At 37.7% G+C, this 18983-nt stretch overlaps 1 protein-coding gene across 4 annotated transcripts in view; it reads left to right on the top strand.

Annotated features, from left to right (window-relative positions):
• The window catches only part of LOC137296695 (nicolin-1-like), a 27303-nt gene extending 9131 nt beyond the window's left edge, over window positions 1-18172 (top strand). For 2 of the 4 annotated variants that reach the window (XM_067828519.1, XM_067828517.1), the window contains 7 exons: window positions 3679-3766; window positions 3888-3988; window positions 5403-5513; window positions 6881-6952; window positions 10555-10605; window positions 16290-16394; window positions 16986-18172. In XM_067828519.1, coding sequence (XP_067684620.1) covers window positions 3679-3766; window positions 3888-3988; window positions 5403-5513; window positions 6881-6952; window positions 10555-10605; window positions 16290-16394; window positions 16986-17027 — 570 coding nt within the window. In that variant the 3' untranslated portion in view covers window positions 17028-18172. Of the gene's footprint in view, window positions 1-413; window positions 429-3678; window positions 3767-3887; window positions 3989-5402; window positions 5514-6880; window positions 6953-10554; window positions 10606-16289; window positions 16395-16985 lie in introns of all 4 variants that reach the window. The other 2 variants (XM_067828520.1, XM_067828518.1) reach the window with 2 other exon arrangements.
• The last annotated feature ends 811 nt before the right edge of the window (window positions 18173-18983 follow it).

Genomic DNA, 18983 nt, shown 5'->3' on the forward strand with positions numbered 1-18983 from the left:
ATGCTTGTCATAAGAGACGAGTATTAGTCAGACTCACTGGGTTGATGTATGGCTTTGTAGCCAAATCGCTTAGATTGATGCCCATGTAATTCCCCTCATGGGTACAATGTGTGATGCCCATTTCTGGTGTCCCCTGCCATGATATTGCTGGAATATTGCAAAAAGCAGTTTAAAACCACTCACTCACTACCAGTCATCAGGAAGCCCTAAAAGGAATAGCCAGGGGTAAACGTGGCTTGCGAATATTTTGACAAAGGTAAAACCAAAGTTTCACATTTCAGTGCCTGTGTCTCATTGTGAAAGTGAATTGTTCATATATATGATAAACTCTAATTCTCCAAACATATTTCAATGAATGATTGTCTTCTTGTCTAGTGAAGTGCTTGCAGTGAACATTTGTGTTTTGTTTTAAGGATGAAGGGGTGAAGGTATGTAGATATAGCTAGTTCTTTAGATGGATGTGTACGTGAGTATACGGGTTACATAGATCTTCATAGGTTCTCTATCCTTCCTCCGTTAGCTCACTTGGTCCAGAGGACCATGTGTGCTTACACCATTGTGTGTCGTCTGTCAGTAAAGAATATCATTTTCATCTCTTTTTGCTGGACTTATCCAGGACATTTTGCATAAATTTTTGACAATAAGGGATGCTATATATTTTTCAAGGCATAAACAACTGAAAATCCATTTTGGAAGGTGTAGATTGGAGAGATTTCTTTGAGTTTTATGAAGTCAATTGGGTCATGATTGTCCCTGGTACACACTTTTTCATAATTTCCCAAGACACTAGAATATGATGTGTGATCTCCAATTAGTGTGTAGATATAGAATGTACATAAAGAAAGGTAATGACCATTCGATATTCTGTCATGTGGAAGCCAGGTATTTATCCCAACAGTTTATTGTCACAGAGAAATTTTGAACAATATTATAAACCAGCCTGTATGTTAAAAACAGAAGGAAATTGTCTCCTGCCAAAACATTGTTGAAACATTGTATGTTTTTCGCAGCTCAGAACTTCTAATTGTACAAAATATAACTGTTTTTGCAAATGTCCCTGAAAAAGTATTTAGTCCCCATATACAAAATCTCAGCCCTCACCCTTTCTAGAATACAAAATATCAAATAGTTGGTCAGTAAATTATCACAAGCTTCAATATGATACATCAATTTGAGAAAGGTGTGCTACAGAGCCCCTGGTTTTATTTTCCTAGAAGTGATTCTAACTGTATTTGGTTCCTCTGTGTTAGTTTGAATGAGACATGGTTTTTGTTATGCTAGTTAGTCTTCCTCTGTGTGTGTTATGGGTTTAATTCAGTTGCTTCCTTTCCTGAACTTGTAAGAATGCCATATTTCTAAAATAAAATTAGTGGCAAGTATTTCTGCAATTACATTTGTTTTGCTGCTTGGAAATTCCAACGATTTAAGTATTGGCTTATGTTCATGAAACAGGCTATCAAATAAACCTTTTGAAACATTACACTGGTGTTGGTATAGGTTTTCTAACAGGTCAGCCTTACTTATTTTAACAAGTCAGCCTTACTCATTTTTCATGGGATATGGATCCAGTAACCTTGAAAGTTGAATTTTTTATCTTGATGATGGTAAACATTGCTTTGATGATAAAAAAACTCCACATATATTTTGTCAGGCATGAAAAACAAAGTCTAAGATCACAAATAAGATTATGCCAATGCAGTACAACATTTTACCTCACTCAAGGTGATTAAAAAATCCTGTTCAGTGTGTCTGAATTGCTTTATTGTTAATGTTATCTGTTTAAGAAATGTTATCTGTTTAAATAAGTACTCCATTAACCTCTTTATGAATGATCATTGTGAAGCAATTCAAAATAATGCCTCTTCATATAATTATCCATAACGTCCTGGAACTTGGTGAAGACATTTTTGTATATATTAAAGCATACATATGCATAAATGATATCTACTCTTGTTAGTAGTTATTAGAGGAGTTTTTTGTTCCCTGACATTTTTGTGCACTTACATTTTTCTCCTAGATGTAGGGTTGGAAGTCCGACAGCTGTTAGTCTAGATCAGTGAGACAAAGTGTAATCCCAGTGATGATGTGTGTTACATCTGCCCACTTTCTAAATGGCATTGTGTAAGCATGCAGTGCTAGATTATAAAGATATTGAGTTATTTCATTATGCAATGATAAAATTCATGACAACTTTTTCTCATAGCGGTTGATGAGGTAGGTAGTAACTCTTCATTAGAAACTAGCTCCTTCATTTAACACTGTTAATTAGATGTGGATTTTGTGTTTCATTTTGAGTTTCAGGTAAAGCATCATCATCTTATCAGTGATGTACCTGCCTGATGTGTCTCGTGACTAAAGCTGCCATGTCAATATTTGTCGTGTGTCACACACAAGTAGAATGTATCGTTATTCTTAGAGCTTTCTTGTAGATGTGTTTGCACCTGACACATTGTCCATTTCAGTCTTAAAATAGAGAATAGCTTCATATGAACCCATGAAAATCTGAGTCAGAATTGGTCTTAGCAGCCCATGATTCTTCCCATTGCTTGTTCCATGAGACTTTTTGATTGGTTGATTGGTGTTTTGGTTTGGTTGGGTTTTTTTATGCCACACCCACCAGTATTCCAGCTATGGCTGTGGTCTGTAAATAATGGTTTCTGGACCAGTCAATCCAGTGACCATGAGTATCGATCAACTCAATTAGGATATGATGACATGTGTCAACCAAGTCAGCGAGCCTGACCACCTGATTAGATTTAATCGCCTCTTGCAACAAACATGGGTTTCTTAAGACCAATTCTACCCCAGATCTTAACGGGTCAGACTTTTAAATAAATTTTTTAGGGTGTTGTCAAATCTTCACGCAGAGTGGTATAACATCCATCTGATATCAGTGAGATTCAGTATCCGATAATTCCGAAGTTCATTTTGGTGGAGCTGTAAACAAAATTTTCATTCACAGCTGATATGCAGGTATACTCATTTGTGGTGATATCACAGATATATAGGTACCAACTTTGTTTTCAGGATCAAGAATATTTTTGTGGATATTTTTATGAATTTGGACTCAGTCTACATGACATGATATATCTCCTCAAATATTCATGATTCCTAACCTTTTCCCTTCTGTATATATCAAGGTGCAACCTTTACACAACCTCAAATACTGCAGTATACAAGGGTACACAAGTATGTATACCCCAGTATGCTTCAAGGACCTGTTGCTTTCGACCTAGTGGATCTATTTGAGTAAAATAACTGGAAATGCTGGTTAAGACCAGTGTCCAACAACACTCATAAGATTAGTTGGTGTCACCAGTCTTGAAGTTATTTAGGCTTAGAACATTTAGACCAGCCCTCGTAACACCCTGTTACTTTATTATCATTTTATGGATGCCAGATTCTTTATGTCGACGAACATGATGTTTCAGAGTATATGTTACTCATCAGGTGATATGATCATGGTAGCTTTGTTTTGAGAAAATGGAGAAGCTGACATTTAAAATTCTTGCCTTTAGAAACTGTATGCTGGCTGTCATGGTTGTAGTATTGTTGTCAATGCAGGTACAGAACATAATTCACTCACTCACTCTGTCACTGCCGGAATGTGCATGCTACTATTGTGTTTGATTTCATATTGTGTGTATTTGAGTACTCTGTAATCTGTATGATCTTCAGGTGGGAGAGATACGCTTCAAGAATCACTATGTCGGCATCCTCACACTCCGGGCCAAGTTCCGCTCAGCCGAAAACAATGGGGAACCAGGTGAGTTGATATGTTCCATTTTAAAGAAACTAATTTTTTATTCCCTGCAATAATTTAGAAAAATTCAGTTTTGTGTCTGACAGAATGTGTCATCTATCTGCATGTGCTTCTCTTGATCCAGGTGAACTGAAATGGCGGACATGTTTGCGTCGCATGAAGTTGATGCCCAGCCCACATACAGAGTCTGGATCCCAGGACTACTTCAGTCTGACCCGTAAACATGTAAGTCGGTGGTGGTGGTGATGGTGATGATGATGATGATGATGAGGAGGAGGAGGAGGAGGATCATCAGGTGATGGTGATGGTGATGGTGATGATGATGATGAGGAGGAGGAGGAGGAGGAGGAGGATCATCAGGTGATGGTGATGGTGATGGTGATGATGATGAGGAGGAGGAGGGTGATGGTGATGGTGATGGTGATGATGATGATGATGATGAGGAGGAGGAGGAGGAGGAGGAAGGTGGTGGTGATGGTGATGATGGTGATGATGATGATGAGGAGGAGGAGGAGGAGGAGGATGTTGATGGTGATGTTGATGGTGATGGTGATGGTGATGGTGATGGTGATGATGATGATGATGATGATGAGGAGGAGGGTGATGGTGATGGTGATGGTGATGATGATGATGATGATGAGGAGGAGGAGGAGGAGGAGGATGGTGGTGGTGATGGTGATGATGGTGATGATGATGATGATGAGGAGGAGGAGGAGGAGGATGTTGATGGTGATGTTGATGGTGATGGTGATGGTGATGATGATGATGATGATGAGGAGGAGGGTGATGGTGATGGTGATGATGGTGATGATGATGATGAGGAGGAGGAGGAGGAGGAGGAGGATGGTGGTGGTGATGGTGATGATGGTGATGATGATGATGATGAGGAGGAGGAGGAGGATGGTGGTGGTGGTGATGGTGATGATGGTGATGATGATGATGGTGATGATGATGATGAGGAGGAGGATGGTGGTGGTGGTGGACAACCATCGGTCATGACTTTAACTTGACTTTTGATGAATCTTTCCAAATCCTTTCATGACTTATAATGATCTACACCACCACTGGAAACTTCTGCCAGGCCAAACTGTCTGGAACTCTCAGTTTTCATCTCAGACAGTCAAATTTGGAAAGTAGCCTGTCCTGTGATCTGGTAGAGAAAACTGACAATGACCATGCTGATTCAGATTTCTCTAATCGTGACTGTGAGGCAGAAAACAGATTTCTAGTTTATAAACGTGACTTTACAGTAGTGGTTATACATGCAGTAAAGTATTCTGATTTTTTGTGTTCTATTGTTGAGAAATAGACAGGCAAGTTTGTATCCAGATCGGTAATTTTTTGAAGTTACCAATGTGGTTGTCTGGCTTGGAATTTTGGGAGTTTTAAACACTGTGTACACCTTGCTAGTCTGTCTTACAGTTCCTAACTGACTTATTTTCCCTTCCACCCATCCCTTTCTGTAGTGGCAAAACGTGACATGAAACAAGTCTGGATTTCCTCAGCTTCTGATTCTCCTGTTTCATTGGGTCTCCATTTCATCTTAAAAGGACTTGTTTGTTTCTGTCACAATTACAGAGACTAAGTGTCTCTTTACACCTTGCATATTGTAACAAATTCTGCTTTCTTCTCTCCCTAGCTTCTGTTTGACTTGGTGAACCTGACTGCTCTACGCTTCATCCTGCAACAGCCGTCACCGGTGTGGCGAGATTTCAAACTGGAGGAGCTGAAGGTGTTCCGGACATCAGCGGTGGGTGCACAGTTTTGTAAAGGCTATGTGGGGACTGCCTCTGTGCTGTTGTGGTAAGAGTGTCCACTCAGAGAGCGGAAGGTCGTGGTTGTGGACAGACAGACAGACAGACAGACAGACAGACAGACAGTCAGACAGATTTAATGACATTTGGAACTTTAGAGTGCAATGCATTTATCATGCTTTGTTCATTTTGAGGCATGGCATTCAGCTGTGGCATGTACCTTTGCAGATTTTCATTATATTTTGCAAGGTGCATAAAAACATAATCTTCGTCTTCAATCACTCCGGAATTACAATTTATACAGATACAACTAGTTATACCATTGTCTTTATTTCTCCTAAGTACCAATTCTGAAATTATGCAGGGTATGATGAATTTACAAATTACTCTTAAATGAGACTTATCATTCAGTTGTAAAAAAGACATTCTGGTTACAAACATGTTTAAGCTGACAGTAGTGCATTACATAATACGAGCTACAAATTCAATCATGCAAAGTTTGTTTTTACATGTCAATATATATTTCTCTAAAGTATAAACACATTCGCAGCACCAACAGTTTGTGTTATCCACACAAATGAAAGACTTGTTCTAAACAAGATAGTTCTAATGTTGCACACCTAATTACATTTCTCATTTTCATATTAAATTTTTAAGTAATACATAACATTGATATGGATAACAGTTTACGTTCATTTGCAACAACTTAATCCAATACTTAATACATCGTACTTGTGTTAGTACAAACATATCGCACGTACCAGTCCCACCAAGTTTAGCCTTGTTGGATGCAAACATTCCCAACCTTAAATATGGTTTAAAATAAATTTGCAGTTGCTCTATTACAAGATAATCATTACTACTGTAAATTTCACTGGTGTAAAATAAAACAGGAACTATTTTCTTATCAAATATTTTTCAGGCTATAGTAAATGAGATAAATCTGTTCTTACTAAACAAATGAAATACATAGACCATTTCTTTAGATGCAGCATGAGTCTGAAAAGTGTATGACCATAAGAGAGAGCCTTGAGGAGGATATTAACCCTCAGTACTTATGAGTAACACTTTTTAACTGTTTATCACCAAAGCACCATTTTTAGTTTTTCCGCAGTGTACCACCATTCCTAAATACTATTATATTTGCATTTATTTTCTGTATTCACCCCTGTATAGAGGGTAAGACCTGGAAATAGACTACATAAGGCGACCAAATGTTTATGACACCAACAGTCAGAGTTACCTCCCTTTGGCAAGCCAGGATAGAATGTTCCTATGTTTGAATCCTGCAATGGTGAAATAATACCTCGATGAAATAATACCTCTCCTTCTCACTTACTCATTGTATCTTGTGATGTTCCAGGTGCCAAGAAGTGTCCCTCTGCCTGCCTGGCTTACAGAGGGACCAACAGAGTCAAGTGAGAGAAAGATTCCGGTAAGATCACAGCCAGTGTTTGTGTGAAAGTCACATGACTGAGCTCAATTGGTTACTAATTGGTTAAGTTGAAAGTTCACTTGCCTTCTTCACCGACCTTCTTCATTTTATGTCCATGAAAAAGATGATTTTCATGAAAGTGATAAGAGAAGGATAGGTATGTTGAAATTGCGGACATGTTGATTTTGACTATTTAAAGGGGCACTGATGCGGAGCATTTTCCGTGGACTGGTGTAAACTTTTGTTATTTTTTTTCTCCTGTGAGTACCCGGATGATATCCCAGAATTCGTGACTGGTTCGTGACCTCTACTGCGCAGTCCGTAAGCGCAACTGATAGTTTAATTATAGACAGATCAACTGAGGTGAAGTCAATTGTACTTCATTACAAATGTATTATGAAAACAAATGAAACACTTTGAAGGTTAATCATCTGCCAGTGGTAGAAATGGTAAAAAACTATTAGGACGGAAAAATAACGAAGCCAATGTACGTCTCTATATTTTGTCTCATAACCCTAATTAGTTTATTGTCATATTTGTATGATTCTGAAAATTAATAAAAGAACACAGGATTTGCTTATACTCATAGTAAATTTCTAACATAACAGCAACATTTATACATTGTATAGATTGCCAATGTGGATCCTATTTCACACACATACGCGATCTAGTGTGTGTTTTCTGTCATACAGATTCTGCTGAATGCTACAACAAATAAATTAAAACAAAATGCAAATAATGAACGTAAAACAGACTAATTTTATAGCAACAGTGTCAGGCTACTACCTTGTTTAGGAATGTATCCATCAATATCCACGTAAAAGAAATCGTATTCCATTCATCTGCATCTGGTAAATAATCCTGCTCTGTGTCGCGTGTCTTACAACTGTCTAGTTTGCGAAAAAGTAACACATCGTTTCACGTCTTTCGTTGGTGAAAACTAGATAAACCTCTCATTGGTCTCCCAAGATATCACCTGGCAACTAATTGTATGTCCACTATTCTAAGTAATTTAGTTGACCAATATTGAGCAATCAATCAATCAACGCAAGGGTGGTTAATTCTTTGAAGGGAGGATGTTGTTTTTGCACTCACACTTTACGACAGGGTGTAGTCATCTACACACACTGCCTTTTGACAAATCCGCTAGAAGAACAAAAGTAATTAATCAATCAGTGTGTTATCGGTTAATCCTTTGATCGATGTTTGTTTTTGTAACTCAGATGATAAACCCTCTTGCATCACTTACATGCACATATTACATAACATACAATACATTTGCCATTACAGACCTTAATTTATAATGTTGAGTATTTACTCCAGACAGGAGAAATGCCAAATGGGAACCTTTGTTGAGTAACCGAAGTGGTGTTGCTACTAATTATACCTGTTATAAATTCATGAATTGACCATCAAGAGAATGATGACAAATAACACGTGTAGGTTTACACCATCAAACGCGAGTTACAGCAAGGAAGATGTAATCTCTGTGTCGCATGCAGCCTGAAAACACTTATGGGCCGAAACTGTTTTGAGGATACCAACGGAATTTCGTTACATAAGGAATACACACAGGCATTTGCTGTGTACTTTGGTAAATAAGTGAAATAAGTTTTTTTTACGTAAGACAGTTTTCAGATTTCTCTACCAAAGCCAAGGTCATCGTTTTTTTGTTTACGAATTCAAATAAATCAACTGTGTGTTTTATTATCATAAATAACAAACCATTGTAGCTACCATAGCTACCAACATTTACGTATGCTATTTGCTATCACAGCTCAACCAACACTCAAAACTACCTAAATATAAAGCTTTGCAATCTTCCGTACTGAAACAAATGGCTTGATACGTGCCTGTAGATATCATATTTTCATGTAACATGATTAAATATCGAGGTTAAAAACACAGAAATAGGATCAAATTGGATCAGTAAGTATCCCATCCAAGCATCCGAAAAGAACTACACTGCTGGGATATATGGTTACGATCAGACAAGGAATACCATGGATATTTTTAAACAAATGGCATGTGATGGGCATCCGGCCTCCTGACTGTTTAAGTGAAGAAATTTTGCTAATATGGACAGGAGCCCAGTTCCTTTGTCCGTCACGGTCGAAGGAGACTGGGCGCTGACCAATTTGCGGTCTGCTTTCGTAATTAGACCGTTGGCGAGAAGCATTATTCGCTCTGCATCAGTGCCCCTTTAATTGAGGAAGGACAAGTAAACATGATTTTCCACATTCTTGGAACTTGTCAGATAAATCTAACAATGTATTAGTATCAGATTGCACTATATTGTTTAAATGGACAGAAAATGCTAAAATTTTGAGATCATTAATTCAGACGTATTATGTGTATTGGTAATGATCAACAAATATATGACATATCTCATTGGACAATGTGTTTGACTTTGGACTGGTTATATTCTTTTGCTGCCTGCTTTTTCAGCATTTCAAGAAATTTAACAGTCCACGAACTGTCAGTTTCTTACAATGTATGTCATCAAACATAATTTCAGAGCAAATGAGCATCATAGTAACTAATATAGCTGGTGTTTTAAAGGTAGATAATAAGCTATAGTTGATGCTTTAAAGGGACATAATGAACTTGCGATGTTCTAAAGGGGAGGTAATTCTTGTTCCCATAATAACACTTATGCTAGCAATGAGTACTATGTATAGAAGCTGTCTCAGGATTTGGTTGCCATGGTTCAACAGCATCATGTCATTAGCTGACAGATGTCTTTTTTGATTGCTTTGGGTCATAAATCACCGTTATTGTGTCTTTTCTAGAGTAGTGCATTTTTATCCCGCACAGCCTAGATGTGATAGAGCTAGCGCATGAAACACCTAATAGAAATACAATAATTTTTCTTTAATATTTTGAATACTGGCCCTTAGAAAGTTTAATGTATTTACAGAAAATGTGGCATTATATTTAATTTATTTTACAAAATGAACACTAGTTTTACAGAGCTCCATTTTGATCACCATCTGCAAGGTTGTTGTACTGGAAAAAACTTCACCCACTTGACCTCAACAAGACACCATGTTCAAAACTAGGCCCCAGAAAAACTGCAAAATAATTCCACACTCAAGCTCCTTGCTTCCTTTAAATGAGACCTGTGAAGATTTGGGTTAGAATTGGTCTTTACCAACCCATGCTTGTCATTGGACCAGCTGACGTGGTTTACACATTTTATCATATCCCAATTGTGTAGATTGATGCTCATGCTGTTAATCACTAGACTGTCTGTTCCAGACTCGATTATTTATTTATCCCTTCATGAATTCAATTCAGTATTCGCTATCACCAGAATTGAATATTCATTACATTTTATTTTAATTAAAGGGTTTTATTTAGTTTAATTTGGATGTTTATCAAAGTGTCATATGCAAAACTGAATACATCAGTGCCAACAACCTCTTCAGCTCTAACAGGAGCCCTTCTTCTTAGATATCCCTATACAACAGTAACAACTGTTGGACTGTTTTAAGGTACACATGTACCGATACAAGAATCAGAGAAACACCACACAGTATATTTCACATTAGTATTTTATCATGAAATGTCACAAGAGCACTGCATGCCGTTCATTCCAGCCTGCTCAGCGACCTCTGACCCCTGCAGCGTCAGGGAAAGGGGGTGTTGGGGTAAGAGTTCACAGGTTATCCCTCACCGAACTAGATAGTGGCTTATAGATAGTGGCTTAGCCACCACATCACTAGCTTCAGTCAGTAGACCTGTTGCACCACCCTGCTTGTTCCCGATCTCACAAATGTGAGGTCTTGTACTCTGATGTGATACCTTTCTGTGTGAGATCTGACAAATCCTCCATAGAGTGTAGTTCAAGGTGAATCTTTTACCTTGAACTGCAAGGATGCAAGCCAATCAAATGTCAGATTCTCTCTTTTCTTTCAACACCTCAATTTCAAGTGCTGATACAAGAAAAAGCACTTGAAACATAATATTCGGTTGATGACATTCCTTTGTGTGTGTGTCAATGGCTTGCCATTTGTGATCCTTTTTCAATGGCATTTTCTAATCCATTATACAGTGTGAGATATGCTTTCCTAATAGAGTACTATTCTCATCCTGAGAGGTTTAAAAGCCATAAGAAGGACCAACTGATGCTTCATCTCATGGAGAAGTTGTCAGATCTGCTAACAGAAATCTGTCATATTGAGGCTCCTGTTATAAATCTGCCTGTCGGTATCTGGTAAACTTGTACAGTTGCAGTACGGATTAAGACATGTTAAAGAACATTGAGGTCTCTCAGTGTTACGGTTAATGTGACTGGTTAATATCACAGTGACTGAGTTAGTGGCGTTGGGTTTTACTCCAGTTTTAGCAATATTCCAGCAATATCTTGGCAGGGGACACCAGAAATGGGTTTCACACATTGAACCTTTGTCTTTGATGTGGTGAGTGAACCCTTTAACCACTAGTTGGTACATATATAATTCCTATAGCTGATGATGTCTTTGATAAGCTGTATACATATTTATCATTTCCTTTTAGATGCGGCTTTGATGGCAATTAAAGTGTCCAATATGCTTTTTTCTTTAGGAATCCTAATGAAAACCAGTATTTAGTAGGCGTAATGGTTGTTACAGTTCACTTATGTATTCCTTGAATTTAACCATATCCCTTCATGAATTCAATTCATTATTCACAATCATTACAATCAAGCAGACTTCAGCTGTTGAATTAGTTGTTATTGGTGTGTAGTTTTATAATGTGCCAATGTTGAGTATACCTTTGTTACTTTTTTGGACATATTCTTGTCCTTGTAAAACTTTCTGATATGATATAATTGTCCAGACAAATTTTACCCATGAAGGTCCGGTTGGAACATTGGCCTTCAGTAACCCATGCTTGTCATGAGAGGTGACTAACGGGATCAGGTGGTCAGGACTGCTTACTATGTTGACACATGTCATTGGTTCCCAAGTGTGCATATCAATGTTTGTGCTGTTGATCCTGGATTGTCTGGTCCAGACTCAATTATTTACAGACTACAGCCAAATAGCTGGAATATTGCTGAGTGCGGTGTAAAGCTAAACTCACTCACTCACCCAGACAAATTTAGGTGAGCTACAGAACGTTTCTATTAAACACAGTCACAGTGTTTATGTATATGCATTCATTATACGATGCCATTTAGAAAGTGGTCAAATGCAACATATGTCATATTTGGGATTTCACTTTCTTAGTAAAGTACAAATTCTAGTACTTTTTTTTCGGTTGAGTCCCATCCGGGATTCGAACCCGCACCCTCAGAGTCAGGCACCTAATCGCCAGCACACAAAGTCAGCCGCCTAGCCCGCTCAGCCACTTGTGGAAGTCGCGGTGGCTGAGCGGGCTAGGCGGCTGACTTTGTGTGCTGGCGATTAGGTGCCTGACTCTGAGGGTGCGGGTTCGAATCCCGGATGGGACTCAACCGAAAAAAAAGTACTAGAATTTGTACTTTACTAAGAAAGTGAAATCCCAAATATGACATATGTTGTATATGCATTCAGAATACATATCCAATTGTTTGGAACAGCAGGGTGGGTCAGGTCAGAATAACAATATGTATTGATGATGTATCAGATTGGAACAGCAATTTGTATTGATTTTGTGTCATTCTTTAGATAGAAATCACATTGATTAATACCATGGTACATATGTGTTGTATCCTTTCTCACTGTCCCACTGTAGTTTAGTGTAGACAGTTTTAGGTATCTCTGCTGTGACTGTGACAGGTGTCACAGGTATGTGGGCTGGATGGGTATTTACAGAACTAAGTTAACCCATAATTAATCATGTGATACATTGTTTAAATTTAAATATCAAAACCCTGAAACTCCATTGTTACTGTACAAGTTACTAATGTTCCTATATCTTTCCCAGTTAGTAGCCCACAAAATAATTCACTTGCCAGAAATTTGAATGCAGAAACTAAACAAAACTTTACAAAAATAGATAAGAATAACATATTGTCGGTATGACACAGCTTTCATCGTTAAGCTGCAAATATGATGACCATGTTTACTGGGCCATAATAGTGCTTGATTTAAAAGTGTGGTATATCTTAACATATCAGAGAGTAATATAATATATTTACAAAATGACCCCATGGAAAGTCTCTTGCCAACTGGGCCAGTTACTGTTGTGGTTTGTTGGCCTGACAGGATTTTTACAAGCCATTGGCTGGCATGCCAGTGGCTATTTTGGACACAGCTTCCTGATCATGTTAGCATTATTTCTGACTTGTATGTTCAGGCAATTATGTATGCATTATCAGATCTTTTAATGTGTATATCTAAATAGTTTTGCATTCACTCTAGCTGATAAATTCCAAATTGGACATTTTGTACCCACCTGTAGGGTGGGCTGTAGGGTGAGCTGGTATGGGGTCAGGTACCAAGATAGCAAATTTGGACTTGTGCCAACCCAAACCTCTAGTCAGCTGTTAGCACAGAGCACCACTTGACCTTGGATAGAGGTTGATTTTGTAAACCTTCGCTTGTCAAAGAGGTAACTGACAGGATCAAGTGGTGTGACTTGACTGATGCATGTTATTGTATCTGAGCTGTGCAGATTGATGCTTATGGTGTCAATCATTGGATTGTGTGGTCTACTTTAGATTACGTACACGTCTCTATCATATAGAAGGAATTGTTTTGATTGCAGCAGCAAACAGGACAAACAAACAAAAAAACCCAAACCAAACAAACAGTATTTACAATTTAGAAGTAATCATTGGCAGACGGTTAAAGAAATGAGATGTTTCTGTCTCTTCATTCCCAGTACATAAAATGTTCAAAATTTCTTAGTGGACGTTTGTATGTATATTAGTTGTGTGATTAAATGGTGGCAGGTGGTTGTCTTTCAGAAATGTTTGCATTTCTAAACATATGCCAGGTATAGGTTGTGTCTGGTGCTCAATTCATTACATATCTATGGTGGCATGTGGTCCTGTGTATAGATCTGAGGTCATGAATAAGTTGAAGTTAGGCAACATCCAGCTCGGACCGTCTTTGGATGGGTGACCTTGTTTGGCATTTCGACTCCTGCGAGTCACAACAAGCCACATGTGATACATGTGGTCTCACCATAGGCAAGTGATTTTGTTCAAAACTGCCTCTGTTCACTCAGCAGAAAATGGGTACCTGGTTGGATAAAAGTAATGTTACTATAACCTTCAGGTACCTTAAAGACAGCTTGAGCTGATTACAGATGGATGGATTAGAGTTAGATGGATACTAGGCACTACACAAACAAATTTTCATGAGTCTCAGGTGTTCAGTTCCGTAATTGTGTAGCCTTGTAACAAAATGCAGGGTTTTCATAACTTGTTTATTTTGACCAAGGCCTGTTTGTAAATTTCTCTTTAATGTTATCTTTGGTCTGTCTCACATTCTCTCAAGCATATTATTTTGCCTCCAACCAGCTCTTTCTGCAATGCTTAAGCCAAAAATGCAGCACGTTTCCATAAGTTCAGGGCTGAGATTTTTGTAGCTCTCTTAGGGCTAAGATGGTCATAATTTAATGTCAATGTATGTCACTTATGACTATCTTAGCACTAAGAGAGAGTTGAAAATCAGGGGCCAGGTGCTAAATCTCCTGTCTCGTGTTACATTTACTTGGAATTCGTTTGTTTTTATCAAACATATATAATATTCAAAGACAAAGCATTAGTCTATGTTGTATTATCAAAATAATTTCTTTTTGGGTAGACTTTGTTATTTGTTATATTATTTGCATAAAAGATTTGTAGCTAAAATTTAATCTAGTTTTTCTAAGATTGACATCACATATGTCACAACATTGCCTGTCTACAGTACACGGCAAAAACGAAACAACATAAAAACCAAAACCAGTCATAAATTTAAAGTTAATGAAAGTGATCTATCAGTTCTTACTGAGAGAGCAGTGACTGAGAAAGTTATTAAAACTGTAACATTTTAGTTAGATATTATTGTCATATCAGGAATATGTAGTTACTGTTAACAGTTATAATAAATTTGTAGTCGCATTTCCTTAGAAGTTTCCATGATTCTTCTGGAATAAAAATGCAAGTGCTGTAAAGTAGCACCGGTTGTTCTGGAATATTTCATACTTTGAAGTGAAATATAATTAAGATCTATTCCACAAATGATGATCATGGTGATATGTTACAGTTGGGATTACGATTCTCTTGTATAGTACAGATTCCAGTACATCTGTTGGGCTGTGTTCCATCCAGGATTTGAACACCCCCCCTCAGTCAGTCACCTAATCGCTAGCACAAAAAGTCAGCCGTCTAACCCACTAAGCTGCCTTACTAAGATAGTGTAATCCGAAATATAACATATGTTACATTTGACCACTTTCTGAATTGTACTAATCTTCATGTTCAACAAACATGTTGGAATTATGAATAGCACATAAAGGGTTAAACAGCAATATAAATACATTTGCTCTAATTCTGGTCCTACCATGGAGACCCGTGACGGTCCTGGGGTAGAATAGGCCTTCAGCAACCCGTGCTTGCCATCAAAGGCCACTATGCTTGTCGTACGAGGCGACTAACAGGATTGGGTGGTCAGGCATCGCTTCCCAGTTACACAGATCGATGCTCATGTTGTTGGTCACTGGATGGTCTGGTCCAGACTCGATTATTTACAGACTGCTGCCATATAGCTGAAATATTGCTGAGTGCAGTGTAAAACTAAACTCACTCACTCACTCTACTATGGAGTATCAACATTCGTTATTTGGTTTGTGATTCTACAGAATCAGAATATCCTGTGGTATTTATGTTTCAGTTTCCTTTTACTTTGGAAATATTAGTAGGAGAATTTCTAACACAGATCAGATTAGAATAGTGTTATTAATGAACTTTCTTTCTTACCATGGTCTTTTCAGGTAGATCTACGTTAGCATTTATGTTTATATGTTTTTTTAGTTTATATTTGTATGCATTGCAAAATAGTCATGAAATATTACTGTTTGGGCTTTTCAGTATGTTTTAATTTAATGTTGTTACTTTTTTGAGTCTTTGAATGGCACTTTTAATTGATACACATAGGGTGGGAATTTATGGATGCCAGCTCATTAATTTAAGGAGCACAACATTTTTTAATATATTTGTATATTCCACCTGATGAAGGAGTAAGAATATACTCCTAAAAACATCATGTTCCTCAAATTAAAAAGTTCACATCCTTAATTTCTCACCCTTTTCTTACTGCGTTATCCATTGCTTGTTGATGCAAGTTAGAGCATTTAAGGGGACTATTTACTTTTTGCACTACTTAATGCACTACTTAAATTACTTTTAGTAATTCAAGTTTTGCTTTTGTTTCAGGGTGTGCCCAATCTTGAATCTCTCTCCGCAAACCTACAAGAGTTGTGGGCCTTGGCAGAGGTTGTTTCAGCCAATCAGACAACTGTTAACTTGGGAAGATATGAGGTATTAAGCCACCCAAAATGTAAAAGCACTATCAAGTATCATGTTCATTGTAACTTGGACATCACAGAAAAAATATAACTGCCGAACGGTTTTCATACAAAAAGAATTCCATTGCTCCTTCCATCCATCCATCCATCCATCCATCCATCCATCCATCCATCCATCCATCCTGAAGATATTTTTGTTTAACTTGAAACCTGCTGCTTTGTGTATTTTCAAATTTGGGGACCATCATCTTTGTCTAAAGGAGAGGTTCAGTGAATGTTTAAACTCTCATGAATTTTGTGCAAATCATAACTTCATAAAAAATTGTCCAGCAAAAACTTGAACGCTCTTGTTTAGATTGTTTTCTTATTTGGAGATGACCATACATATCTATAGGAAAAAGGTTTGGTGTATCTAATTTATCAAAAATTATCATAAATTACATGTTTGAGCCATGGTCGGGGCTGTGATTGAGCATGGCAATTAAAGCTTCTACATTCTTGGATTGAGTGTGAAAACATTCAGGGAAGTATACTTGGTTTTTTTTGTATTTTGTAAGATTTTTGCCATTTGTGACTTGTGTTATTTCCTTTTTCTTTTCTTCAGGTGGATGGCTGCTACGACATTAATCTGTTGTCGTACACGTGATCTGGAAAAGCACCATGTGATATGTTAACGGATGGACCAGCATATTTCAGCACCTATGCAACGATAGACACATGGTTTCAACATTGTTGAAATATCAGATTGTATTTTCGGGCAGTCCCCATGGATACAGGATCTTCTGCCCCATTCAGTGAGGGGTGAGGGTCAGTGCAGTCACTGATCATTGAGTGGTCAAGATACTTCTGTGTACTCACAGTTCTAGATATCAATGATACATCTTGGTAAGCATGTAAAATGTACACTGTCTGATGGCCAGCTGTTTTTTATACAGAGAATGGGAGACAAGGTGTTAAAGCTTCATCACCTGTACTGAGTCACATGTCTGGCAGCTTATAGAATTTTTAGACATGTTGCAGATAAGAATCTGGACTGATATTTCACAAATGGAAGGGACATCATGACTAGATGACTAACTGACACCAAGGAACAGACTGATAGATTTTTGACATATCATCTGTCTTATTTGTCATTGCTTGTCATAAGAGCTGGCTAACGGAATCTGGTGGTCAGAGGCTCTCTGACTCGGTTGCATTGATTGTCTGGTCCAGACCTGATTCTTTACCGATTGCCACCATATAGCTGGAATATTGCTGAATGTGACATTAAGCTGTGATTCTTCCCAAAAAGGCAAACTAAAAAGCGTCTTATGTTTTATCACAACCTGTCTATTTCTTCATGACTTTCCTCTGAATCACTGGAATAGTGTTTAACACTGCCTTTAGGAGGTTGCGTGGAACCAGTTTAACAGTGATGTTCAAGTAAGGATTAATAGCAGTGAACAGGATTTGTTATCAAACAAACAGGACATCAAGGATGAACAGCTTGTTACAATGTGGGGTGTATATGAATGACTGAATGTGTGAGGTGAGATATATTACATTGTTTTATATTGGTGTCACTTTTACAAGGGATAGTGGAGTAGCAAAGTGGTCAAAGCATTCACTTGTTACACTCGAGACCCAGGTTCAAGTCCGCATAATGGGCACATTGTGTAAAGCCCATTCCTGTTGTCCCCAGCAGTGATGTTGCTCACCCACTCACCCAACTCACCCACCCACTCACTGTCATCATCATTGTTATGTTTGTGTTTGTATCAACTTTACAACAATAAACAGTCGTGAATACAATAGTTTGTTTGTTATTGTGTGTAAATCAGTGTGTTTTGAAAACATCTTCTCACATGATATTGTAGTGTTGATGCAGCTTCAGTTACTATGGCTACCCAAATGATTAGAGGGTCCTGACAAGTTGCCTGGAAAAATCATTAACCCTTGATTGTCACAAAACTCAAAATTTCTCTCACTGGAGACAGTATATTCTGAAAAATAGTGTTTCTGAAAAACATTATGGTAAGAAATAAAATAGTACTCTAAAAGTACTTTTTATCTCAACAAAATATGTGGGAATGGTATTATTGGAAATGCTGTCCCCTTAATCTCTGAAAAGTAGGGCTGTTATGGATAAAACGTGACTGTGAGTACATTAAGGTGAAAAAAGGGCATATTTTACCCAAAGTACATTCTCAAACAAACGTGAAGGTATCTGTTTTACCTAACATATGAAACTTAATAATGTCAACAACATTTATTAAACATTTACGTTTTTCAACACACGTCTCTGAACCACATGGAATGAATGTAGTTTGTATCAAATGTTCAAATAATTTTTTAGAAAAGTACTTTTAAAGCCATTGGGATTTATCAGTGTCTCCCTAACCTTGCGATTGATAATATTTGATTGATATAAATGCAATAGTAGTGAACCTGTTACTTGTGTCTGGATATGGTATTGTAATGTCATCATGTAGACTGTCTCCAGTAGCAAGATACACGTTTAGGTAAAGTCAAAAGACTTTATACTCTGTCATAGATAATATGTGGACTACACTTTCTCTGTCGAGTACCAGTCCTTATCTGGGTGATAAGGGTCCTCATTCAG

Source organism: Haliotis asinina, chromosome 9 (genome assembly GCF_037392515.1).
Source record: "Haliotis asinina isolate JCU_RB_2024 chromosome 9, JCU_Hal_asi_v2, whole genome shotgun sequence".
NCBI classification, from domain to species: Eukaryota; Metazoa; Mollusca; class Gastropoda; order Lepetellida; family Haliotidae; genus Haliotis; species Haliotis asinina.